General features: G+C 41.7%; 2 protein-coding genes across 2 annotated transcripts in view; both read left to right on the forward strand.

Moving 5' to 3' along the window:
- Nucleotides 1-1,778: 1,778 nt before the first annotated feature.
- On the forward strand, nt 1,779-23,078 carry reps2 (RALBP1 associated Eps domain containing 2). Its single transcript, XM_084548931.1, has 19 exons — nt 1,779-2,110; nt 6,607-6,730; nt 7,123-7,301; nt 8,142-8,250; nt 8,537-8,643; nt 8,734-8,875; nt 8,959-9,022; nt 10,570-10,738; nt 10,833-10,886; nt 11,114-11,192; nt 11,556-11,630; nt 11,949-11,997; nt 12,092-12,228; nt 12,494-12,552; nt 12,720-12,809; nt 15,705-15,791; nt 15,883-16,016; nt 17,864-17,969; nt 20,881-23,078. The coding sequence occupies exons 1-19, from the start codon at nt 1,931-1,933 to the stop codon at nt 20,947-20,949; spliced, it is 2,013 nt and encodes a 670-aa protein (XP_084405057.1). The 5' UTR covers nt 1,779-1,930; the 3' UTR covers nt 20,950-23,078.
- A 1,856-nt stretch (nt 23,079-24,934) lies between these two features.
- The window catches only part of nhsa (Nance-Horan syndrome a (congenital cataracts and dental anomalies)), a 53,813-nt gene continuing 51,139 nt past the window's right edge, over nt 24,935-27,608 (forward strand). Inside the window, exon 1 of the mRNA XM_084547865.1 lies at nt 24,935-25,972. Coding sequence (XP_084403991.1) covers nt 25,693-25,972 — 280 coding nt within the window. The 5' untranslated portion in view covers nt 24,935-25,692. The remainder of the gene's footprint in view (nt 25,973-27,608) is intronic.

Below are 27,608 nucleotides of genomic sequence, written 5' to 3' on the forward strand. Positions count from 1 at the left end.
TTGCAGCTGACCACATTAAATTGTGCCCTTAGCCTACAATAAACGATCTTTTGCTCCCATAAAAAGTCATAAGTGTTTTTCCATAAAACGGGAAACACCCACGTGAAAACACAGTATGATTTACAGTAAACACACAGTTAAACCACAGAGTTACTGCCCTTTTTTTCTTTCATTTGCTCTATGCAGATTAGAAGTCTGGTTTTTAACAAAAATATAGGTATTCTATAATCTTATGAAGAGTCTCAGTGAAAGAGAGATAAACACTAGCAGCCCCAGATGTATTTTTGTTTTCATAATTTTGGTTGCATTGTCTTGATTTCTAAATTCTAATTTAACTTGACCAAAGTTCAGTCTCTGTTAAACACTAACTTACACAAATGGGTTTTTGCTGTAGTATTCTGCAGGTGTTTTTTTGATCAGGTGATGGCAGCAGAGGACCAATGAAGACATACTGTAAAAAACATGGACATTCAGTTTGTTTTTTGTTTTTTTTTTACCTTTTCCAGTTTTAACCTTTAGATTTGATATGCCTCTGTTTGTTTTTAAATGAGCACTTGCTTATGCAATAGACACAATATATGTCACCCTATATGTTGATATGATTTATCACCATTAGTACTGAAACAAACAGTGTGCCTATTTACATATAAGCAATCTTTGGTAAAAAAAAAAATATTTGTAACAGTATCAGGAGTTGAATATACTTATGCAATGCAAACTTAATGCAGCTGCAACAGTTTTGATTCTCTCCCCTAAAGAAACATTTTCAGATCATCATCTGTCCAAATTTGGGAAGACATCAGGTGCTAAATTGAAAGCCACCTGACAGTTTATTTTACCACACAACTGTAATAAACTATTTTGTAATATTTAAGGGTGCTTGAGAGGGTATGGGTGCTGTATGGATGACGGTAGTTTTTGTTCATTCACTGATGGAAAACAAAAAAAAAAAGGAAGTTAGCAGTTTTACTATAACCTACTCATAGTTTGCTAACGTTAGCCAGCAGCAGTCAAAGTTAATGTGACGGGTCCTAGGCCTCAAGACTAACTTCCTCCTTATTTGTGTGTATTCGGGGAGTGGTTCATGAGGAGTGATGGCTGACACATGGGTTGGTTGGTGACTGCTTACCTATGTATATGTGTTTGAACAGTCGCTTTACGTACTTGACTACTTTCCTTTTTTCCCACTTTCTTTTTATTTGTTGATGTTAGGACTGTGCCGATATATTTGTCCTTAGTTCATGTACATCAGCAACTTCTGTACTGGTTAGTTCATGATACAACCATTTTTAAAGTAATACAGCACAGGAACAAAATGAAAACAAAAAAGTCAAACCAGAAACCAAACCAAAAGCTTATGAAATTAATTTACAATGTAGTTTAAAACTAGAACAAGTGTAACTGAATAAACAACTAAACAAATAAATGAATAGATAAATCATAGGGAGTGATCATAGATTTTAGGTTTTTGTTCAGTTGGTGCCCATATTTTAACAACTTTATTAAGTTTGTTGAATTCTGCCATAACTTCATTTTAATACTGCACAGCTGTAGTGTGATCTAACATAACAAACAGTAGCCTATCATACAATACAATAATTTAATACAATACAATTTAATTTGTTGAAAGTAAATGAGGCTCCTGTCCCCCCCCCCCCCCCCCCCCTTCCTGTGCTCTGTCGCCCCCAGCAGGCAGAGGGCGGCAGTGCTACGATCGGCCACAATAGGCAGTAGGAGTGGACAATCCTGATCCGAGCAGGCAGTCTCGTCTCCACAGGGAGCACTGTGGAAGAAGGTGATAGCGTCCACCGCTTGCCAAACACCCCCTCCTCCCTTCTTTTGAAACAGGAGCCGGCGTCCGGAGCAGGATGTATTGATCTGTTTGGTTGTAGCGCTTCTCCGGCGGAGCCTCCATGCGTCAGCCGCGGGAATGGATCAGGAATCCGGTGCGGCGTCTGCGGGGAGTTTCATCTCCCTGAATGAACACGAGCAGAGGTATTACTCAGGTCTCCACGGTCTGTGCCAGGCTGACACTTCAGGAAAACTGTCGTCCGTGAAAGTGGCAGAGCTGTTCAAGGCGTCTCAGCTACCTCCAGAATCCCTGCATAAAGTGAGTGTTGTGTGTGTGTGTGCGCGCGTGTGTGTGCTTGTGTCTGCGCCTGCTTGGTCATCACATGTTACCAAGTGTGAAGGGCTGAGAGCTGCGGCTGCTGCTCCCCCAAACCTCGATGATCTGCAGGAGACAGTGAGCGGGGTCGAAATGACGAGCCTGGTCTCTCCTGTGTAAATCAATGAGCCATCATTTCACCTTCTTTATTTCTCATGGCATATGTGTGTGTGACAGAGGTTTCACACGCCTCTTTTCTCCCCCCCCCTCGTCACACAGAAAGCATGTCTCTTCACATAGCAGTACATTTATCTGTATGTCTCCCCATTTATTTAGTACAATCTAAGAACACATATTACAGATTTTATTTTTAGGTTTCAGATTAGGCTTTTAGTTGCAGTACACTACAATACAACACAGTGTACAGCTGATCCTCTTTACTATTGTGATCAATGGGATTTCTGACGTGTTTGCATTAAATGTGTTGTCAATAATTGTTAGGTTTGAGGAATTTACTCTTTTTAAAGCAACAAACCCGGGTATAGCATTGTTTTTGGCCCATTCACTGCTCATATAGTTAACATGTGACTGAATGCCTGAGGCTCATGTGATGGTTTTTACTAGCTTTCACTCTCTATGTTGAGTAATTCATGGTTTGTTTGATGAAAGAATGATGGAAATAGTGGGGGAACTAAAGATCCAATCCGACCAATACTTGAATTGTCAGTGATTTAAAACTTTTGGAACCAGTGCTTATGTGTGGAAATGTTTGATATAGTCTTTTTTTTTTTTTTTTTTGCTGAGTTTAAAAGTGAAGAGCTTGCTTCGTAAACCACCACAGAGAAAACTGAAGCCAGACTGTCTAACCTTTGGAGGAGGATATAACTTCTTTCAAGTGCAAAGTTAAATTCATAAAATAATTTACAAGTGCTAGTGCTGGAAGAGTTTAGAAAGATGTCACTGCATGTTTTTGACTTCACATGTTCACTGTGTGAGACTATCCAACATCATAACATTTTAAGAAGTAGGATAACTTTTATGTGATGCTAAATTATTGGAAATCAATGGCTGCATAATATTCATTTGTCTTTGAATTTTATTGATTATGCTGTAAGGGCTGAACCACACATGCTTAACAGAAACCTTATTAGTAATGCTAGAAACTGTTTTCATTGGCTCTTACGTAAATCTGCCAGTTCAGAGTCATTTTTGCTGACCCATCACAGGAATATAAACACATTTTTCCAGCTCAGATGAACACAGCAGGTTGCCGCCTCTGTTCACACCACCCTCTGTCCCAAGGGGTCGACTCCCGGCAATGGCAGGCCATTGTGTGTGTGTCTGTGTGGGTGTCAGGAAGTTTGGCACCGGGCTGCGCTTCCTTCCTGTCAGGCCTGGATCGCCGCCACCACACGGGGGTGATTGACACAGCTTTTCTGAGCCGTGTTTGGCCCCGCCGCAGGATGCCTGCAGGATCACTCCTTGAGTCAGTGCTGACTTCTGGGTCATCGTGTCACACAGTATCAGAGTAATGGTTAATTTCCTCTAGGCTGGAGGATGAGTTAAATACTCTTTCCCAATTGTGTTTATTCTTTTAAGTTTTACTGTCAGCGCTCTCTTGCATTTGTCAAAACAAAGGCCATTTTCCATCATGTGCTGTATGCTTTTTCTGACGTTATTCGTCTGCTGTGAGCACATTTAGAGAGGAAGGATGTGTTTGTCTAACCTGTGTTTACAGCAGATAAGTAGAAAAGCATGACACTTCCTCCTGCTGCAGTGAAATCAGTTGTTGTGCTCATTACATGGACTTATAGAGACTTTGGGTTCTACAGCTGATGACGGAGATTATATTCAACGCCAACTAAGCAAATGTTCCCCACCACATTTTATCACTCAGTATGAATGCATGAATGCATAGTGAAAGAGTCTTCTCTGTGACACATAGCCACTGCTTATTTATAAGACAAAGTAAATGCATGAAGTTACAGCATAAATGTGTGAGTGTTGTTGTCAGGTTATAGTTGAAGCCTGTGGTATTTTTTTTGCACTCAGAAGGCATGTCCTGGTACCTGTATGGCAGGGCTGTTTACGGATATGGCTGTCAAACCTGTCTGGCTGAATAAGGTGTGGTCGCATCTAGGTCTGATGGTGCCAGTGTTGCTCGCAGTAGTAGAAGAAGTACTCAGATCCTTTAGTGGAAACAACAATGTGAAAGTTGTATATTTCCAGTGTTATCATCAAAATGTACAAATAGTGCTAGGTTATATGCCGTTTAGTGCACTGATTCGCAGCCTTGGGCTTAGACTCAAAGGATAACTCTCATACTGGCTGCTGTGTAATGTCTATTTTTGTGTGTGAAATAATGAACAATTTGACTTTTTTGGGCGTGTTCCAGTGATTTAAAATTAGAAATTCAGTGCGGCTGCTAACAGCTGATATAAGACAGCATTACATTCCTTTATTTATTGACTCTTCAGCAGTGTAACTGAATCTGGTTAACACAAAAGATATAATCAGGTCACGGTCTAATTTAGAATAAGAGTGTTTTCTGTGGTTGTGCAAGGTGTCGATGAGAAATTGCACTGCATAATTAAAGTCAAAGCGTGTGTAAACTCATGTGCGTCTGCATGTCATCCTCGTTTGTATTCTCAGTGAAGGCCTATGACTCATTAATATCCATAAAGTCATAGCAGTGATGACCTCATAGGCACTGAAATGGGTTTTTTTTTCTTTTGCAGTTTCCCATCTTCCTTAAATAACTTTCCCCCTCAGGCTGTAGATCTGACTTGTCAGTCTGGTTCCTCAAGGCCTTCACCGTTGTTCCTGAAATAATCCCATCATCAATCTTTCTCCGTTGACCTCAGGCGCACTCAGCAACACAGCAGACCTGACCTCCGCTGTCTCCCTCTGAGCCTGTCATGGGACTGTAGTTGTTTTGGATGTCCTGTTCCTGTGAAAGCTGTCGAATGAATACAATGCAGGTCAAGCAGGAATAATGTCTCATAAGGCAACGTGAGCCACACGCATTCAGCCAGCTCGTCAACCTCATTAGACAATGGGGATTAACAGCACCCCCGTCATTCATATTCCATAAACACATACCAGAAAAGGTTGAGTCTGGACAGTGTCACTCTCTGGTGATTCACTCTGAGGAAGACTTTTGGATATTGTGTGTGTGTCTGTGTAAAAAAACTTGCTAGTGTTAAATAAACAGTGGTAATCTCTTGTTGCCGCAATAAAATGTACGACCTGGAATCCGCCAGTCACCCGTTTCCACACTGAAATGTTTTATTTGCTAATATGTGTTGCTCCATATGAGTCCAGTCTGATTTGTAACGCAGATTAAAGTCAGTGTTGCCTTACTGAGCTTCTGGAGTTAGCATAGGTACATTCTAGGGGATTCCCTTTATTTAATTATACTGTCTACTGTTCATTAACATCACAAATAAAAATAGAGAGTCCCCAAAACAGGCCAAAGAAAAAGTACAGAACTTAATGTTACGTATTGTGTAATTCAGAGTGTGAAGATGAATATCACCTGTAAATAGCTACCACCACCAGCTAGTTAGCTTAGCCTGTAATATCACTTTTACAACAACGAGTTTTTGCTGATGAACTGTAAATATGTTACCTTTGCTTGAAACCGTGCTAGCTGTTTTCCCCTTTCAGTCTTGGGTAAGCTAGCATTCTATATTTGCAAAGATCTGTACCTAGAAGCCAGACTAGCCTACCCACCAGTACCAACATATGATGGGTTTTACAAAGGAAACGGAGCCAGGAAAGCAGTTTCCCTCCATTTCAAGTTTTTATGCTAAGCTAAGCTGTCAACTGGCAGGTGTTTCGTGTCACAGACAAGAAAATGTCAGCAGAAAACTAAACCCTCCGTCCAACATGTAGACATAATATCTTGCACTTTTACACTTGTAAACCTAAGGCAGGTTAATATTCCAGCATAGAAATATGATTGATTTCTGGAACTCCATGCAAAATGGCTTGAGGGCTGAGCATGTGCAGATGCTATATGATTGTATTCTCATAAAAGTTTACTTTTCAAGAACCTCCTTTTTTCTTTCAAAAATAGTTTTCTTCCAGTTGTATTTTGTGGATTTTGTTTTACACGGTTGTCCTACATAATCCTAATCTTCTTTGGTCCCACTAAGGCAGTCATTGTACTTCCTAATCAAAAGAGTACTGGATAAACAGATCCTACTGTGCTGCTTATCCCTTACATGATGTTTTATTTTTAGCTTTATTACAGCCTGTAACTTTGTACTGCGCATTATCTTGATCAGGGTGTAAAATAATCACATGCTTTAGATTACTCTGCTTTAGATTATGCTTCTGGAAAGTTGTTAAAAGTAGATCACTGTGCCAAACTTTAGGACGTATTTGCACGTTTTAGTAAATTCACACTCTCATAGGCACAACTGGCTTAGTTCTAGACATTTAGTTATAACATATTTGTCCTTTGATTTGAAAGTTTACATTTTTGTCTTCAGGTAACTGAAGTGTGTGGAGCAAAGCGTCTAGGGTACTTTGGTACACCCCAGTTCTACGTGGCCCTGAAGCTGCTCGCTGCCGCCCAGTCTGGTCTACCCATCCGCCTGGAGAGTGTAACAGCCAGTAAGTCTGCTCCTCGGAGAGGAGGCGTTTTACGAGAGCAAAAGGGGATCAGGAGATTATCTTAACATGGCGGGATTTGGTCTAATCTGGATGAAAGAGGAGTCGCGTGGAAAGGGCTAAGTGGGTTTGCCCTTATTACAAGAGTGCACAATCAGTCGCACCCCAACCAAAGAGAAAATCTGTTTTTACATAGCTAGATGGATTATTAGAATCACATATATATGAATCAAAGGTTCATATTCAATGTGGTGTGAAGCGGTAGTTCACCTCAGCAGTGTAAGGCCTGTAAAGCTACTCTGTCTGGTTAATTCACCCATTGTTATTGTATTAAAGGAACAGGAAGTTGTTGATCTTTCAAAATCATGGTAAACAAAACACTGTTTCCCTTACAGATCTACCTCTGCCCAGATTTGTTGGGCTGAAGAATGAGCCAGAGATGCGATATCCAACTGTACCTCCCGGCCTAGATGGTCAGGGGGCTCACGGTGGGTCTGCACCCAGTTCTGTCTCCTGGACTCCAGCAGACAGCAGGAACATCTTCCGACACCCAGAGGCCAGTGTAGACAAGAAGGTAAGCCTGGCATGTTTAACCCTGTTTAGACGTGGTATTAACATGCGTCCATGGTGATCCAATCACAAGTGGGCGGTGGAAACCGTACTCCAGACGTATTCAGGACACATTTAAGATCAGACCACATGTGAAGGTGGTCTGGGCTGTGTTTGGCCACATTGTTTTGAATGAATACAAAATAATTGAAAATAACAAAAGTGCCACCAAATGTAATGTGTCGACTGCCAGCTTCCATGCGTACAGCCCATAGTCGCTTATGAGCTGCGTACATGGATCACTGTTCAGAGTAGTATGACCCAGAATGGCGCACTGAGCAAAGACATTCCAGTCAGCTATAATTGCCAGAGCAGAAATACCTTGTTGATGAGAGATTAGAGAAGAATGACGAGCTTCTTTCAGGATACCAGACCAAATCTAAACTTGATGTGGATTTGTCATGGATCAGCTAAGGAGCTAGTGTGGGAGTAGGATCATCAAAATTGGATGATGAAGACTTTTTTGATCAGAACTTGTAGCAACTTGCTACAGATGGCAGGGTTCTTAATTAGGCATTGATGGCATGAATGTGTGATATTAGTTCCAGTGAAAAACTTATTCTGCATTACACTTAAACATTGTTGTTGTGATGTGGACTGTTGGGTTATGGTGTAAACCATGAACCACAATGTTCCTGGTTTCCACCTCTCTCCCCTTCAAGTCCTGTCAATCGTAGGCTGTCCTGTGCTCAAACTTCAGCCGCCACACTTTCCAGCAATGTGCTCTAGTAATAATGCAAAGGATATGCATATTGTTAATGTGTGTGAAATAACAAATCTGTTTATACTGATCTTGTGTTGGAAGGAGTCTTGGTCTCCATCACGATCACCATCCAGTTCACCGCCTCGATCACCGCTGACTTACCGCAGCTACCCGTACGCCAAGCAAAGAAATGGGGTTGACTCACAGATCGGTAAGACAGCTTCCACAACCGTACTATCAGAACAATATTACTGTGCTATAAATTAGCATGTTTGGAGCTTTCTTTCACACATGCATTATTCATTAGCAAATAAACTGAAATGTAAATTAAATCAGATAAATCTCTGACACCTGTTAATTCTTCAGACTCTTGGTTCTCTCCTCTCATTTCTCTTTTGCCCTTTTGATCTGTTAATAGGGTTTTAAATCAGCAGGAAGTCGCTGCTTGTCGGGTTCAGGTTTCTCTTCCAGCTGTTTTTTTCTCTTCTGTCCTTCAGCCTATGAAAGCAAACATTCTTCGAGGCCTATCGTTCAGCTGGAGCAGCACTCCTCGCCCAGTAACTTTGGGACCAAACCCACTGTGGAGCAGCCAGCTGTAGCTCGGGTACATTAATTAAAGCTTGGCAAATACGTATTCCTTATGTCATCTATTAAGTCTGTATAATGCTACGTTTTTCTTTGCGTATCTGCTCAGGCTTCCTCAGTGGAGAGGCTCGATCAGCAGGGCGTATTGGACTACACTGATGATGACCCATGGAGGATCACTGAAGAACAGCTGGAGTATTACACCAATCAATTCAAAAGCCTGCAGCCTGACCTTGGGGCTCTGATCCTAGGTATGAACCCCCCACTAACTGCACCTGCTTATAGACTGAAAATGATACCATCATAGTGTTTTACCACTCTTTACTATTCCCAGGTGCCGTAGCAAAGAACTTCTTCACAAAATCCAAGCTCCCAATACCAGAGCTCTCTCACATATGGTGAGTGCTGACTCACTGTTAGTCTGTCCTTGTTCTAGTCTGCGGTCATTTGGGTGTTTATCGGCCAAGCGCCTCAGCATGCCCACTGAGGCAGAGGCCTTGTTTTAAAAGTGCAGTCCAGTCCAGTACTTCTTGCTCAAAGAGAGAGCTGGTTTACTGAAAAAAAGAGGCTTACTGAATAACTGCCATTAAGATAAGAACATGTAGTTTGTATTCTTGTATTTTAATTTAGTTGTACAGTGTTAAATGATAGTTTGACTTTTTTTTTTTTTTTGACAAAGGTGCTTACTTGTTTTCCTGCAGAATTACAAAAAAGATTGACACCAACCTCATGTCTGTTCACTCAGTATAACGCTACAGCCAGCAGATAATTGGTTTAGCATAGTACAAACACTGGAAACCTTTACAAAAAGCTTGCCTGGCTCTGTCTGAAGGTAACACAACTTACGTAGTACCAAAATATTTAATTTAGGATGCAAATTATATCAAATGAAATACAGTATAATAGATTGCTACCGTTGGACGTTGTCAGACTAAAGCGCAGTTTATGCCTCTGCAGGACAGACGGCGCAACCTAAGCATGGAGCCTGCACTGGTGCGAGCCATTTATAAAAATTTCATCCAAACGCTAGTCGCCGTTGTGTCTTTTATTTTAACTCCAGTCATGTTAATTTTTGTTTCTATTTTCTGCTTCACTTTCCACAATGGCGACTGAAACTTTCGTTGAAATTTCACAGAAGACGAGTCATATTTCCGAATGTCCTCAGTTAACCTTTCCTCGATGTGTTCCATCTTTATTGATCCAAAAAAATCTATTAAAAAATTAGGGAGATGGAGAAGCAGCTGGAAATACTAAAGCGGAAACACGCTACTACCAATCAGACCAATCACAGCTCTTGAGCTCTGCGTCGCCGCGACATGTAGCAACATTTCTGGGCAGGTGCACGTCAGGCTACGGCGTTAGGGTCTGCGTAGGTAGGGTCTGGGTTGTCGCCGTAGCTGCAGCGTCAAATTGATGCAGGAGCATAAACCGCTACCTTTGCTACCTTTGAGTTAGCTTAGCTAAGATCAAATACAAAACTGTTCCTGGGGAAAAGAATAATTACCTTGAAAAGAAACTGTTAATGCAGAATGAAAAGAGTGATGCTGCACAGGCCTCTTACATTGAATATGAAGCTACAACATGCTTGGCTTGGTTAGCAAAACCACTGCCACATTTTGCTTTTTGGCAGCTATATGCTAACTACTAATACGGTGTCATGTTACGGGGCTACGTAAAATTGACTGGTCTGTAATTCCAAAATTATTATATTTCTTTCAGAATGGTCTGGGTAGTTTGGAATAAATTCTGGAAATGGAGAATAGGCAGAATGCAAATATTGTATCATAAGATTGTGAACAAAAATCATTTGAATACAGTATGTGCATCTTGTGTTTAACCTGAACTTGTATTTCACAATTATTGAGAACCTACATTAAATGGTTTGAGTCATAATTCCAGTCTCAGATTTACAGCTGATCTTCATGTTTTCAACTGATCTTTTAAGGGAGTTGAGCGATGTGGATAGAGATGGCGCTCTCACGTTCTCTGAGTTCTGCACAGCCTTTCACTTGATTGTGGCACGCAAGAATGGTTACCCTCTCCCGGAGAGCCTTCCTCCAACCCTGCAGCCAGGGTTCGTGCAATCCGAAGAGGACATACCTGATACTCCTGAAGTAAGGCGGACACAAGCGAATGTGTTCAGTCTTGAGGTTGTTCTTCGGTCTTGATTCAGAATGAAACTCTTTAAATTGTGCTTTTTTTTGGCAGAGTGCAGAGCCGTTGATTGTCTTTGAGGATACAGTACCGAGGCCCAGTCAGATGGTAAGACAGATGTTCAGAAGCCCCAAAGCCAGTTTTAAATAAGCACTGCCTCTTTCTGGCCTGTAGGTGGCACTAACAAGCTAAACATGACACAGACGAACTCAGTCCAAGTGCTGTGCTGTTCCATCAGAGTGTAACCCATGAGCTTTTACTTTATGAAATGCATTACACTTCACATGATTTCAGTCTCTGCAGGCAGTGATGGTGTGTCATATATGTTTCTTTAGGACAGAGAACTCACGGACAGGCTCCCGCCAAGCTTGACCACAATAAAACAAGATCTGAAAGAAGAATCTAGTAAACAAGGTAAATATTATTAAAATATATATATTTTTTTAAATAAATTCTTTTGGGATTTAAGTCAGATGAAAAACAGAATGACTTCTTCCAAGTGAACCGGGTGCCTCAAAAAGCATAAAGACTATTGTCAGTATTCCCTTCCACATTTTATTTTATTTTAAAAACTACAACTGAACCTGAAAGTAAAGTAACACATGCAAGTAATCAAATTAAGTGAACAAATTCCTTCATTCCAGGCTGTACACTATGCAGAGGAACATGCTATTTCCACAGAATAAAAACAGACTTCACCTGTTCCATTAGTACAATAGTAAAGCAAATAAGCATATTCACTGTCCCGTCATTCTGTCTTTATTACTGTGTCTACAGAGGCAGGTGTGAAGATGGTGGCGACATCTCGGGAGAAACAGACTCTACATCTGTGTGCTTTTCCTGAGAGGCCAGGTGATTGTGAAAAAAAAACAGGGGAGGGATTTCTCTGTTGCTGCGCACATGTACATGATGACCTGCAAATTTCAGATGCGGCCAGCGTGGTGGGACACCACAAGTACTGTGCTTCTCAGCGCTGTGTGAAGTGAAGTGCTGGGTTGGAAATCTCTCTTTTGATTTATTTTTCAAAGATACCTGATCAACTGATGTGTGAGTTAGTTGAAACTCTCCAAAGACTGCTTAAAAAAGTGCTCGCTTCCCGTTTTCAACCACTCACACAAGACCTAAAGCCTGACACACCTGTGTTTATGTAATGTATATCCGTCTTCACAGAACCGCCTCACGATCTGGACCCACAGATGAGGTCAAAAACTAGACCAAGGTGAAAATGACCCCACTCCAACACAGAAATGAATTAAATAATATCCTGTAATTATGTGCTGCTCAGTAACCCTCAATATATTTGTAACCTCCAGGTCCTACTCAAGCACTTCTATCGAAGATGCCATGAAGAAAGCAGAAGAGCCACCCACCCCTCCTCCTCGACCCCAGAAAACCCACTCCAGGGCCTCCTCGCTGGACCTCAACAAGCTCTTCCAGCAGGGCGCTCCAGGTACGATCCCCATCCTCAGATTCACACAGCTCTTCCCGCTAGATTAGTGTTGTAATACCGAGAGGTGTGAGTTCTTCTTTCACCGGGGACAAAAGCAGAAACAGAGACGGGTGGTTTCTGTTGTTCAGTCTGAAATGCGAGAGGCTCACCGGAGTACAAGTCAGCTTGTGATTATATAGGTATGGGGGGTATATGTTTAAAGAACAAAACGTAGGTATGGCGTCATTAGTGTAAACCTTAGTGAATAGATTTTCTTGGATTTTAGGGGTAAAAAGTGGATGGTTGCTGCCTCCAGCCCTCCCTCCTAGACCATCGACCTCACAGGTAAGTCTTGTTTGATTACAGATTGTCATAGCAGCAATCAATGCTAGTATGCCCTTATATGAAGAGAACAAAGCATTGGTTGTCTCTGAACTGTAAATACAAATGTCTCTTAAATTAATAATGGAGGAAAGATCTGGTTAATCAGTACCACATATGTCTTTTGTCAGGTTCCTCATTTCACCAGCGTTTCAGAGAAGACTCCCCAGACTAAAGTGCAGCAGCCGAACTTCGCCGACTTCAGTCACTTCAGAGAAGAGGTGAGTATAAAACTTGACGTACGACTGATTTTCTGTCTTACTTTGTCTCGGCTGAAAATGTGTCAGGCGGCAACACAAACTTCCTGAGCAAAAAGAAATTATACATGCAGCTAGCAGCTTCAGAAATCAGAGTTTTCCACTGCATGATTTTCCATCTCAGATGTTGCTCCGTAAATATGTCACCGAGGTCATGCTTGTCAAATACACGAGCATCTATTTTGAGGCTTGAATACACTGAAAGGTTATGCCAGTGGTGGTGTAGATCAGAATCTGCATCTGCAGACTGCGAACAGAGACATGGAGGATTTATTTTAGGCTGCCGTGCATCAAGTCTCGACATTGGTGCACGCAGGTTTCATGTTACACCGGGCAGTTTTAACATGTACTGCATGTTCAAATAGCTGAATATCTGTCCTTCCATGTTGAAATGGAAGGACAGATATTTAAGGCCCAACTTCAATCTGGATTTGTAAAAAAATATATAAATAAAAAAATAAAAACTCAGAGAAGAAGAACCCTTAAAGTTAACTTTTAATATTGCTGTGGGTGAGAACCTTTAACGTTTCCTCTTCTCACAGTGGACAGTCTAATCTATTACCATGCGCAAATACCATATTAGGAAGTACCCTGGTTCACTAAATGCACTTTACAAGATAGATCATACTACCTTTACCTATATGACATATGCTGTTGATGAAATTGGACTGATATTCTGGATGATTTATAGTAACCAATGTTCCACCTAGACCAGACCAGGTACCACCACCCCAAAGCAATGACACTCCTTGATGGAAGCAGCCATCCCCAGAAGGATGCAGCCTGACACAGACACACACACTAAAACGATTTAGGAACAACTAAAAAAAAACATGAAAAACAGCACAAGGTGTTGACCTGGCCTCCAAGTATTTGTTACCAGCATCTGCAGGGAGCTCTAGGGAGCAGTTCAGTTTACATTATGGTGAATGGAAAAGCAACTTTACACCAGTAGATAGATACAGTGGATTCTCTGTTCATTCAAGTTTTTATTAAGATAAGGGCAAAGACGTAACCCACACGTGACTCCACTTTACTCTGTCGCTTTACTTAACTTTTCCTAATATCACTCACGTTCCCTTTTGCTTCACTTCACACAACTTCATCTACCTCCACTCCCTCACTTCAGTTTAATTCATAATACTTCCTCTCTACGTCACTTCCCTTCATGTAATGTTATTTGATTGCCTCTCTTCAGTTACTTCGCTAATCGTCACTGATATAACCTGATTTTTCCTTAACTTAATTTTACGTCAGCCCCTAAAAATATGTTTCTTACATTTTTAATTTAACCTCTGTTCAGTTTTCATGTCTCTGCTTGTCCTCTCTTACTTCAGCTCCTCCTCTCTTCATTTAATTTGATTGCACTTAACTTTATTTTACTTTATGTTATGTAAATGTACTTAACCTAGTATACTTCACTTAATTTTCTTACACTTCAATTGACCGCAATTTAATATTTAATTTTTTGTTTCTGACAAAATACATTTTCTTTTCTTCTCTTCCCTGAACCTCACTTCACTTTTTTATGTTATCTTTAGGGTTTACCTAACCTTTTTCATTTACTGCTACGCTTCCATTCCATTCGCTAACATTTTCTCCCTTCCACTTTGCTTCACTTCATCTACCCAATATCTTCTAAAGTGGCGACAGCACGGCCAGTATGAAGTTACTACAACTGCTCCTGCTGCCGTGCCAGATTTTTAAAATTAAATATTTGTATTTTTCCAACAGAGCTGAATATGTACAGTATTTCTTTCAGGCTAGTTATCATCCATGCTTATGGAGACCCACTGTCTCCTCCTGAGAGTGCCGAGAGCCATTGATCCGTTGCACATGTTAAAACATTCAGACATAGTTAGACAGAGTCCAAGTGGTCTCTTTCCTACTCCTCTGTTCTGATCACGAACTTTACTCATCTTTGTACACCTCATGGATTTGGAAAAGGTTTTTGCCAAATATTGCACTCAATTATTCTAGTTAAATTAAGCCAATCATAAAAAACAGCCATTCCTCGGTAAGTGCCAGCGGTGGCACTACTTCAGTAATACCAGCCTTCACGTCGCTGCTGCAGTGAAACAGTCATGACCTACAGTTGATGTGGCCACATACGCTGCTTATGAGCTCCTGTGGTTTAGTGCCACTGTGGCAACTTCTACTACAGTGCCTTTAAATGTTTCCATGCTGCGGTTGTGTTTCACATCCATCTGAGATTCACTGGAGCAGTGAATCTCGGGGCCGTTTATTTGCGAGTCGGTTACGTTTCTCAGCGAAATGCATTTTTAGGTCTTTGGGTACAACTTACAGCAGGAGCCTGTTAAAACCATCAGGAAAGCCCATGCATTTCAACGGCCACCACAAAGGAGACAGCACCAGAAATTAGTGGATCGAATTCACTGAATCCAACATTAACAGATGGGAAACAGAAAACGTAGAATAGGTGCTGCCTAGTAAGAAATGCCTTCAACTTCTTCAACAACTAATCTAATAAGAAACTTTAAGAAACTTTAGAAGTTTAATGTGTTGGTCCCTTCCTCACACTTTTGCACCACCGCTAACTTCTCTGCTAAATGGAGGCAGGTAGTGATACAGTATGTCTAGAGGTGAATGATGGCTAAATGCAGCGAGGTGATTTATCACGGCTGAACAGGCAGGAAGCCGTGTCTGGGGAGCACTACATCGTGATCCCTGCAGGAACGGTGCTGATTTATCCAGATACAATTCATCTGCCTCTTCTTAGCAGTTCCTTCATGTCCTTTCACCTCCTCGTGGCATCTCGCGACACAGCTTATGTGGCCAGTGTCCGAGCTAAGTTTTTCAGGTCATTTATTTTCGCTTCTATTTTTGTTTGTGTGGCAGGAGGAGAGCAGCGTGAAGCCAGAAGAACAGGGTCCGTGCTCTCGATTCGGACCGAGCACTGAAGACTTGACAAAAACGTCAAAACAGGTCAGAAATCCTTATGGACATTACACTTGAGAGCTATTCTGGTGTGTCTATCTGATGAGCTGGCTGAGTTTTGTTTTCCTCAACATTTCAGGACGTCGCTGGTGCGTCTCACAGCCAGGCGCCACAGAAGCCGGTTCGTAGGAAATACCACCCAGAGAGCCAAAACCTGGAGACCGTACCTCCACCTGCCATGTCATTTCCTCCCCCTGCCAAACCTCCTCAAAAGTTAGTAAGACCTTCCACTGTTGGCACATTTCTGCTAAAACTAATAGCTGGGACTAGTTACTTATGTTAAACCTGGTCTAATTAGTCAGCGGCTCAAATGAGTAAATGCGATTTGGTAACAGTTTTTAGACAAATCCAAAGAATGTTTCCTCTGTGCTACTTTGCCACGTTATTCCTTGTGAGGTAGCTTGATGGGTTGAACTTGCCAGATTTCAAACCATGCGTTTTTGGTTGATCCACTAAGATGTAGCCCAGCCCCAGCCAGTATCTTGTGAGAAACTAAAGGGGGCACCTTTGGGGTCAGATTTTCCTTATGAAGACGCCAAAAACCATCCACTGACATGCTAACTACATAGCTAGCTGCCAGCTTTCAAAGCTCCTCAGGTAAATGCTTGTTGCCTAGGATAAACACTGTTAGACATATCACCTTCTTGTGCCCTTTTCCACCTGTTTCCAAAGAAAGTCTTTCTAGGCCTGTGTCAGGTTAACAGCGTTTTGTTTCCATCTCTGATCATTAGCATCATTTTTAGATTAGTTTTCTTTTTTTGATACTTAAATTTTTATTTGCTTTTATAACAGAACAACCACGGCACAGTACAAGTATTGCATCCTAACCAGGCACTTGACATCTTCTTTAGATTAGTTTTCATTGGAAAAGATTTAAAAACTCACTATGCATTACAAGCCTACCACACTGTATGTTAAATACTGAAGGCAGGACAGCTCCTCAAAAGTGACGCCAAAGCAAGTGGAGCTCCCCCTGGTGACTGGCTGCAGTATAGGTCATACGCTCCACCTCCTTTATGTTAGTGCAGGGGTCTTCAACGTTTCCCAGGCCAAGGACCCCCAAACTGATGAAGAGATGGAGCGGAGACCCCCTACTTATGCAAATGTGTATTTAAAGACATTTAAATTTATGAAAAAAAAAATTTCACGACCCCCCTGCAGTACCTCCGCGGACCCCCTAGGGGTCACGGACCCCCTGTTGAAGACCTCTGTGTTAGTGGATGGGACTTGGACCAAACTAAAACATTAAAGTACACGTTAAATAAAATGTTTTCATGGATAGTTTCTCTCATTTTAGGTAGTTAATATGTGACCAGTGGAAGGAAGTGGAGACACATTGTCTATATTTTATAGAGTCTACAGCCTGACACCAAAGGTAGAAATAGTTAATAATTGTCTTGTGAGTTTAGTAGCTAAAAATGTTCCCCAACGTCAGTGGCAAGCCAAGAGAGTTAACAGTGTATATTACATTCAGGTGGATACAAGCACAAATTCAAATAGATTCTAATGTTGCTCATGTCTACCTGATGTGTAAATAAGCAGCTGTTCACTAACTTGCCACACAAACTTAAAAAGTCATCAGTCTCTACATTTTGTTGCCCCCAAGCGGCCAAAGATGTCAATTACACCATAAGTACATACTCTGAAGAGATCGTAAAACCCAGAGAGGGGAATTCACCCGACATTGAGGCACACCCTAACTCCCCATAATGACTCTAGCATGTGTGTGCTTCTGTCTCCTTATTAACCAGACAGTCCATTGAAACTTTCAGTGCAGTAGAAGGTGACCCTCAATAGTAGTGGTGACTAGCCTAGCTATGGCTGGTTGATTGATGGTAAAGCCACACTGGTCTTTGGATTGCTCTGATCCTTTTGATGTGAACCGTCTTAATTCAGTTTCAGTTTCTGTAATTCTTACTCCATCCCCAAGAGCTTTGTTAAGAAAGAAAAAAAATTAAGGTTGTACATAAAGTGTATGTTATACTTTTTAGTCTGGTAATGATATTTTTATCCCTAAAGTTGATTTAAAGCAGAAACAAATGATAAAATCCTTCTTTCAGGCTCCTGTCCAGACAGAAGAGGGAGATCCAGATGGCGATCCGTAAGAACAAGGAATCCAACGCAGTGCTGACACGCCTCAACAGTGAGCTCCAACAGCAACTTAAGGTCTGTTCATTTTCTGTTCCTTAGACCACAATCCGTTCAGTTTTTTTTTCTGAAGGAGTGTATGTCCATCTGTGTGAACTTTCTGACATTCCCTGCCCTCCTCCTCCTCTGGGAAAATCTGCAGTACAGCTATAGTGTAGTTTTAAACTGGACAGTTCAGTCAAAAAACTAAAGTACTATGCATTTCAACCGCAGTCGAGAGAGCGTGGCAGAGTTCACGATAACGGTGTTTGAAAAGCTCTCGATTGTGTGTCACACGTTGAATTCTGCTCATTTACAACTGACAGCAAATGCTCCCGCCGGTCCAAGGTGGTGAAAAGCCCCCAAGCTCAACTGTCTGCTCCCCTACCCATCACTCATAGCTGAACTAATGGCAAAGACTTGGCTGTTTGCATTGGGGATCTGCCTCTGGAACACACTCTCACAATTGGAGCACATGCTGCATGCCTGCCATTCTCCTCGTAAATGATCCAAGAGTGAAACCTTCACGCTCACATGCACAGCTTTTATAGCTTAAATACAGCAGAGGATAAAGAATAAAAAGAAAAGAGAGCTAGCATCAACTGACCTATTTTTTTTTTTGCCATTCATAAATATGATGCAGACAGGCTGTCTGGTTCCTCAGATTTTAAGGTCTCATAATCCTGTCCTTCTCCCATTTGTCAGAGGTCATCTGGGATGACATTTATTCACAATTCTGCTACGTCCTCAAAGCATCTGTGGAATTCTGCAGAGAAAGGCATATGTGTCTTTATATAGACTCAGGCCTTGTTGAAATACCAACCAGCCACTGGCATTCACAACTGTCTTCTTCGAAATAGAGCCTGGGCCGGTCAGGCATCCAACTACAACAGGGTGTGTGAGTAGAGAAGGAAGGCAGAGTGGAAAAGGTTCAATCTTGACTTTTCTCTGAGACAGAAAAATCTTAAATAAAGGTATTTATTCCAGCCTAGGTATTTTCTAGTATTTGCAGTGTCACTTTGCACCCCTCAGAATATTCTGGGAATTTTCAGGACTTCAAAATTTTAAGAAGAAATGTAGAAAATTTTACTTTTTTATGAGGTTTTCATGAGAATACTTCCGAGGGCATATTTTGGCAAATACAATTATGCCACTGGAGAGAGAATCTTTCATGTCTTTCACCTGAAGCTACCTGGTATGAAACTCTACTTTGCTAAACTCTGTAAGTTTGGGTGCTTCTCTTTTCTAGTAGCAAAACTTTTCATTCGCCATACCTCCAAATCCCATACTGTTAGCAAATCCATGCCATCTTTAGCTTAAGCAACATCTGTCTGAAACAAAACCCATTTTCAATCCACTTATGTGGGGGAAAAAAAAATATATATATGTATATATATTCCAAAGGCCTGATTAAGCAGAATAGGTTTTGATTTTACCCGTGCAGAGATGCGGTGCAGCACAAGCTCTGTTTATATCGTTCTTTTCCACATGATTGATTGGTTATGGTAGTGAGATGATGCCTGATAGTGTCTGTTTGCTAAAATGATTTGAGCATTTGACTGTAAATGAACCTGAGTTGTTCCCAACTGAGCTCCGGATTGAAGGCAACAATCCAACTAATCAATAAAGTTGTCTTGTTTTTTTTTATGGCTTGAAGGTAATTTATTTATTTGTTTTTAGTGTCCACACCTCCCAATCTAATAACCACATTGTCATAAATTTATCTCAGCTCTGTTTATCACTACCCTCATGGCCTTTTGTCTAGTGCAGCATGGGGACTGACGCCAGAGCATGGACTAGTAAAATCATTTCTGTACATATTCCACATTCTCATATTAATCTACTCCATGTGAGGTGACCGCCTGAACTGACCGACCTGACCTTCTCATTATGGTCATATTTTAGAGTGTAGTTAACATTAGGGAACATCTTGGTGGAGCAATCTTGGCGCAGACCTTTGTTGCCAGAGTGAACAGACAGTCAGCTTGACTCAGCTGCCATCCTAACATTGCAGGGTACAGTACGGTCCCAACTCCCCGCTGTGCTAAGCTTTGGTCTTCCTTGTGACGAGTGACGAGGCCGGGACCCGGATTCCAAATATTAGTGCCGTACATCAACATTCACATGATAATAGCAGCGTAGCTCAGTCATTTGGTCTGATGGTGTGTTGTCAAATATGACATCTATTCACTCTAATTCTGCTACTGCATGTTTGCTAAAATGACCGAACATTTGTGGTCCCCACAAGAGGAATCTTAATGACTGGTGGTTTTGATTGACATTTCTTAACATCGCTATAGCATTTGCAACAAACATTCCTGTTCGCTTCAGGACATGTTGTGCATTAAACCTTCCTAAAATCAGCATGGTAGCATTATTACGGTGAGCATTGTAACACGGTGTTAGCATTCCAGTCGCAGCTAGGCCTGAAACTTTTAGTGGTTATGAATTTTATTTCCCCTGCTAATAGCAGCTTGTAACTAATATACAGGATGTTTAAAGTAAGTATAATGTAAGACTAATGTGAGCCAAGCAGAGAACCCAAAACAAGCAGCTAAAAAAGAAAGTAAAACCAATTTTTAATCCAAGGAAAACGTGCATTGCTCCCACAGCTGAGAAAAGGCATAGATTCCAAATATTAATGCCGTACAAATTCAACACTTGCATAATCAATTCCACATTTTGACTGACTGACTTGACCTTGTGGCCTTTCTTCCTGTGCTACTTTTGGACTCAGTTTACATTTTCTCCATGTGCTGTTCATTCTGTCCCGAACATGAATATTTTGCGGTGGAAACAGCGTTCCATCCTTTTTGGACCACTAACAGGGTTTTAAGTTTGCTCTGATCGCCATGGCAAACAAAGCACATAACGTAATTACCACCCGAGGTGCACCTCTTGCTCAGAATGCAGTGATCAGAGGCCATGTTTTCTTTTGGTTCCCCTGCAGGTGGTTCATCAGGAGAGGGTCACCTTGGAGTCCCAGCTGGAGGTCCTGCGGCCTCTGGCCTCGACATGACTGAGCCTGAAGTCTGGCTGGAGTCATGTTACCAGTCCTTCACCGGGATACATTGGTTTCTCTATTAAACATGAATGTTGGAGGTGTGGGAAGTTGTTGTTTTTGTCATGAATAAATGTTAAAAGGGCTGATGACGGGAGCAAAAGTGCATTGTTGACTCAACAAACAGGGATGTTACTCTTCTTTAATCAACTACTCCAGTCCAGTCATGTTACGCTGTGTTACTTTTAATGATGTCTTGCAGGAATACACCATGCATTTTTAATCACTGTATAGTATGAATATGTAAAATATCACGTTTCTCATTGTGACATTCTAACTTATTTTTCTCTTTTGGTTTAATTTTAGTTTCTCTTATAGTCTTATATTGTTTACAAGACATGTACCAGTTTGCACACATATTGCCATGACTACGATGTGTTCTGTGGTAATCATGGGAACTAAAATCTTCTCAGCTTTCCTTTTTATATAGTCACGCGTATCCACATTCATGGTCTAAAGCAAGTGATGGTGCTACAGATTACAACCATTTTGCACTAAAAGAAATGGAAATGCACATTTGCAAGATTAATGTCTTAATGTTAGCAAAAGCCACATCAGATGTTCATTAAATATGATTGAGCAAAGCATTTTTGAACTTCCACACGAAATGTGTTTGTTGAATAACCGTAGCAGTGGGACTGAAGAATGTTGACACTGGATTTGTATGACGCATTTTACTTGAAAAGTTGCTCCACCTTTTAATTTAAGCACTGTCTGTCCAAAACGAAACCTGCTGATGTTTCCACTTATGTTAATGATATATATTTTTTCCAAACAGCGTTCATGATTTCACGGATATTCAAGATTGGGGAAAAAATAAAATCCAAAAACCAAACCAGTGTTAATGGCCAAAAGAAAGGAAAGAAATGAGCACAATGTTCCTGTCGTGTTTTGCAGGATAGATTTCAAAACAGCCGACGTCTGATTAGGCAGATGAGGTTTTGATTTCATCTATGCAGAGATGCGGTGCTACTCAAGCTTGCTTTAGACCTTTTTTTTTTATTATTTTCCACACGATTGATTGGTCACGGAAGCGACAATGAGATGATGGCATGCCTGATACTGCATGTTTGCTAAAATGAAGCGTGGATTGGACTGTAAATTTACCTGTACTGGTGCACAACTGAGCTCTGGGTTGACGACAGTAATCAAATTAATCAATAAAGTTGTCTATTTTTATTGCTTGAAGTTATCTGATTGTGAGATTGTTGGAGTTCTTTATGTGTGTTGCTGAAAGCAAAGGCAGAAGTCTGTCGAAATTGGGATGTATAAACAGATGTATCAGCCGTCCTCATGGGTACGAGAGCAAAAGAGAGAGATCAAACAGACTGCAGGCATAAACCTCTAGTCCTCGCAGAGCAGCTGGGCTTTCTCTGACACAGACACAACAACCAAGGGTCAGTCAGACCTCCACTGATGGCTGTATTCCCAGACCCTCCACGACTGCCATCCACAAATATCCAGTGACACACTTGGCTCTAATTTAAGACATCTCACACACTGATGGGCCTATTTCTTTCTCATTGAGGAAGAGTGTTGGAGTCCTCTAATAAGTACTTCAGGTCAGGATCAAGAGCTAGTTACAAACTTGCTAGATCTTTGTCCTGCTTTTTAGCTAGCGTTTATGCTAGCAGCATAGCATTTGGTGTGATGATGCGTCTTGATTTTTGTCCAGTCATAAAATACTTCATCGACGGTTCTGATCACTGGTGGTGCTCACAGAAGAACTCCTAATGATTAAAAATTTAAATGTGGCTTTAACATTAGCAAAAAACATTCATGTTCCCCTCAGGACATGTTGTGCTATTTAGCAAATCTTGGCATGCTAATTAATAAGCATTAAAATCAGCATGGTAGCGTTGTTATAGTGAGCATGTTGGCATGCTGTTGGCATTCAAATCGCTGGTGGGCCTGAATTTTTAGCGGTGCGTGTATTTTGCAAATAGCTGCTTATAACTCAGGATGTGAAGTATAATCTAAGAATAAATTGAGCCTAGCAGAGATCCCAAAACAACCACAGAAAAAAAAAAAGTGAAACCAATTCTTAATCTAAGGGAAACAAGAGCCTGTGTGAAGTCTTTCCCGGAGTAACACACCGCTCCCACATCTGAGAAAATGAATGAGCTGGAGTGAATGAGTTCAGTCCTGGAGACAGACGCGGGATGCCAGACGACGACGGGGCGCTCGTAATTCCTCCATGCCGTTACCAATATTTGGCATGGCCCTGCGTGTCGGTACCTGCAGCATCAACTTCCAGTGTCTCCTCCTAAACTGGAGGTTTCATTTCATCTCATAGACGAGGAAAGGAGTGCGTGTATTCATTAAGTCAGACGGCTTAACGGGGGGCCATTCTGCCAGAACTATAAATACCACTTAGAGGTGTTTTTGGTTGCATTTCAAGATGACAGCTGCACGTGATGAGGAAACTATATGTGTCGGCCATGTGTTCTCTCTAAGTATATGCCTGTTTGATATAATTGCCATCTAAGTATCTCCCTCTTAGCCAGCAACTGGCTTATTACTATATACACTATTAATGATTCAAGTAGCTGGAGACGGTGATATTTAGAGCTCCCAGATACAAATACTTGACCTGTAGATCTCCACATCACGTCATTCAAACTACACAACCAAATGTTTAATAGGAATGAAGGAGAAAGAACGGACACAGGGAGCACTTTCCTAAGTTCAATGTAAACAAACTCTATCCATATCGCCACTGGTGGCTTCAAGTTAAAGCTGACTCCTCTCACAACAAAGATTAGCCGCTTTTGTCTGTTCAAGTTAGCCCTTTTGTTGCAGCACCATTACTCAAAGATGACGACATACGCCGCTTCCATCGCCCCTCCTTTGTCCAGGGCCAGGCTTTGCAAAGGTTGCACTTCTGCTGTGGACTTTAGTTAGGCCACAGGAAGAGTGTCCGGGCTGCCACCTCTGCCGATTCTGGCCCCGTCAGCTGGTTGGGATTTAGCTAAACACTCATTCAGCAAATGTGAATGAAGCCCAGGCCGGGCGGCCAGGTCCACACGTAGAGGAGAAGCTTAGCCTAGACAGGGATGTGACCAAGTAAAAGAGGTGTTCTTGTCGTTTAATTGCACGTTCAGAATAAATCCAGAGGATGTTCAATGTGTTCACTGAAATCCCTGCAACAATGAAACTTTAAGGCGTACATGCTGCAAAAATGGATGAATCTGAAATCTTGTAAAAGTTAAAATCTTGTAATTTAGGTCGTACTTAAGTTTTTGTGGAGCACTTATTGTTCTGCACTTTTTGTCTGAACTACTTGAACTCCTGAGTAGTGACAATCCAGCCAAAACCCTGATCCCACCAACCCACCATGTTTCTTGTCTAACATGTGCTCTGTTCTCAACTGAGAGGGTTTGGGCTGCAAAACAATATTTTCATTTGTGGTTAATCTGCTGATTAACCGGCTGTTGATGAACTGATTATTCTTTTGGTCTGTAACATGTCAGAAAATAGTGACACCGCAGGCAGTTCCTCAGAGCCAGCGTTGATATATTAAAAAGTCTGACCAACAGTGACCGTCAGTACTCCAAACTATGACATGTGTAACGTACATACATGATCAAGAAAACAAGCAAATCTTCACATATTCATGGTTTAAATAAATGTTTCAACTATTCATCACTTATCAGTGACTTATTAGTGTGTTGGTTATTGATTGTCAAGTAGAACAATAAGAAAATGCGCTGGATAATAATAATGTATACATAGCGTACATGGAGAAAAGAAAGTATTTCCTTGTTTATAGTAAACTGTTGAAAAAGCCGGAAGGTTATAAAGATTTTTTGACAATTATTAATCAGTATTACGCTATGATTCCTCGCAAAAACAAATCTGTAAGCTGCTATTTTGCAACTGAGACTTCGGCAGGCCTCTTTACTACTTGATGGTGGCCATATTCTATCATATCATACTAATATACACTCATTGTCAATTCATTAGGTACACTACTTAAAATGAATGCGTCCATCTCTAACAGTCTTGCTCTAAATCTAATCTTCATGCAGGTTATGGTATTCAGCATTTGTTTCAAATAACTGAGACAGCTGTTGATTCAACTGTGTTTTCATTGTGGGGCTGTGGTTTGTTGTACTAGTTAACTGTACTGGGCTGTACAGACAAGTGTTTCTATTATTTTGACAACCCCATTGTAGTCAGTGGGCTTGGCTAAATAGCAGAAACACATTGGTGATTAATTCAATCCAGTTTAACAGCACCGCAACCTATATCCTCCGCAATGATCATACAGTCGAATCACCACCTAGTCCTAGTCCAATAAAAACTGAACATTAAAACAGTCATGAAGGAGGATTTTCACCAAATGATTTGGAAAGGGAGTGTCCACATAAAAGCACTACAGGATTTTCAATAGCCCTACTTCCTCCTGGTGACTGTGGAGCAGGCAGTCCTGATCCACACATCCAGTTACTCCACTCCACGTCTTCCCACAGTCATTTTTTTAAACCACCTCTACTTTGGAGCAGTGAAAAACACACCAGCATTAGGGCAGCAGATGACCCGGCGCAGCAGCGAGGAGCACACCAGTCCTCTCTAACAAATGAAAGGATGGGGGGCATCAGCAACAGCTGAATTCAGAAACAAATCTGGACCAGGGGCCGCGGGGAGACAACCACTTTCTGCTCACTCTTGGGTGACTTTTGTTGGATTTACAACAACATGCCATTTGCCAAAAGAGTCGTGGAACCTCAGTTACTGTGCAGGTATGAGATCCCAAACGAGGAGGGAGCGCTTTTCGAGGATCTGGTCTCCATCAGTAACGTGGCTCTGTCTCGGACGTTGCGGCAGCTGTCGGACCTGGCCAAACATGCCTGCTCCATATTCCAGGAGCTGGAGAGCGAGCTCTCGTCCACCAGCCAGCGGGTCATGGGGCTGCAGGGCAAGATTAACCAGCTCCAGCAGACCTGCTCCGAGCTGGACCCCAAACAGGAGGCAGTGCGTGAGTACCGACGCTCTTATTAAAGGCTTTGTAACCGGGAGCTGCACGCGGCTCTGAGGGAAAAGTGCGCGAGCAGGCATCATTTTTCCATCAGTGACTTAAAACACAAACACTGTGACGTAGGTTAAAGGGAACTTTAGCACGCGCAGCTTACTGTTGAGTTATAACTAAATGATACGAGTTTAAAACCTAACAAAACTATCAAAGTGTCACAGTATGGCGCCAACAAGGTGCTGATAACTACTTTTTTAGGTCTGACATGTGTCTTTTATTCTTCTGTAGTGTTTTCTCTCGTCTTTCGCCCACACTGAGAAGCTGCGCTGCTGCGTTCATGTCTCACTCCGAGGGGCGTGTGTCCAGACCTCATGCTAGCAGCAGTCCCTTACCGCTAGCTATTACACTGATATTACTCATCCAAGAATAGACTTACTCTTTCCAGTAGCCGTGACTGTTTGACTACAGTTGAATTACATGCGGTCCTGGCGGGAAAGAGGTTTGAGTGTTTCTCCTCCTTTAAATGCTGTCGCAACATTTAATAATTTCTTGACATATAAAAACTCCATGCTGGTTCCAGTGTATTACTACTACTTGTGTTTGTGAAGGATGAAGGCTGATCATTACACTGACTTGAAGGTCTGAAAGGTTAAACATGATGTTCACGGTTGTCCTGCTTCATGTGTTGAACTTTGCTTGGCCACCAGTAGGAATTCATTACCCTGATAACACAGCATGTGGCCATCGCCTGGCTCTTTTAATCACTGTGCCCCCTCTCTCTCTCTCTGTGTCTCTGTGTGCGTGTGTAAACACTTAGGAAACCTGTGCACCCCTCTCCATCTCCCAGAATTATCCATCCGCAGAACAGTTTCTGCAGCCCGGGCATACCCCAGTGCATTTGCACCCCCTTTTTAGTTTAGGTTCAGCAAGTCCTTGCATGTTCTCCAGACCCCTCTTCCTGTGGTCTCTGAATGGGTTATTTTGCCTGAAGGTATTTACATTTGGGATGTAAAGCACCCGTCTTAAACCCAGTATAAACTTTGAGATGTCTGCAGAGATTTGGTTTTCATCAGCCGATGTCTGTAGCTCTTGGTAGAGTGGCTGCCTTGTTTTGTTAGCATCCATCGTGTTAAGTCTGGTCACAACAGGCTGCATATTATTGACATGTTGGTTCTGACTCATCCTGGCCGTGGGTTATCTTGAAGCAGTAAGTCAACGGCAAATAAAAAAAAACAGTTCATCTCATCAGTTCTTCTTGGCAGCTACATTCCTCTTAAAGCAAAACTGCTGAAAGTCTTATTGGGTGTGTGGAAGTGATGGTAATCGTGGCTTTTCTTCGTTCAGCTGTCTCAGTTTAATCCATCTCCATGCAGACATCAGAAGTTAGAGTTAATAGGCATGGTCATAATCAAAGTAGTGCTGTTGAATTAAATACTGGTTCTCATGAATGGAAAAAGTAATATTACCGTGGGAATCAAATCCCGTCATGCTGCGTGTTGTTTCCCAGGACATCTTGCGTGTAGGGTTTCTAGATAACTCCTTTTCCCTGAAAAAGTCTAATTACTCTTAATTGTGCTTTTCATATTAATGCCGCTGGGGCAGCCTTAAACAACAGTACCCTCCCTCATCTGAATGACAATCG

This window comes from Chelon labrosus, assembly GCF_963514085.1.
Source record: "Chelon labrosus genome assembly, chromosome: 7".
NCBI classification, from domain to species: domain Eukaryota; kingdom Metazoa; phylum Chordata; class Actinopteri; order Mugiliformes; family Mugilidae; genus Chelon; species Chelon labrosus.

Bases quoted from the DNA above. Each gene is read 5' to 3' on its own strand.
- reps2 (XM_084548931.1), top strand. From the start codon at position 1,931: ATGGATCAGGAATCCGGTGCGGCGTCTGCGGGGAGTTTCATCTCCCTG. The intron at 12,810-15,704 runs GTGAGTATAAAA...TTTGTGTGGCAG, and splicing joins TCAGTCACTTCAGAGAAGAG to GAGGAGAGCAGCGTGAAGCC. The intron at 15,792-15,882 runs GTCAGAAATCCT...TCAACATTTCAG, and splicing joins TGACAAAAACGTCAAAACAG to GACGTCGCTGGTGCGTCTCA.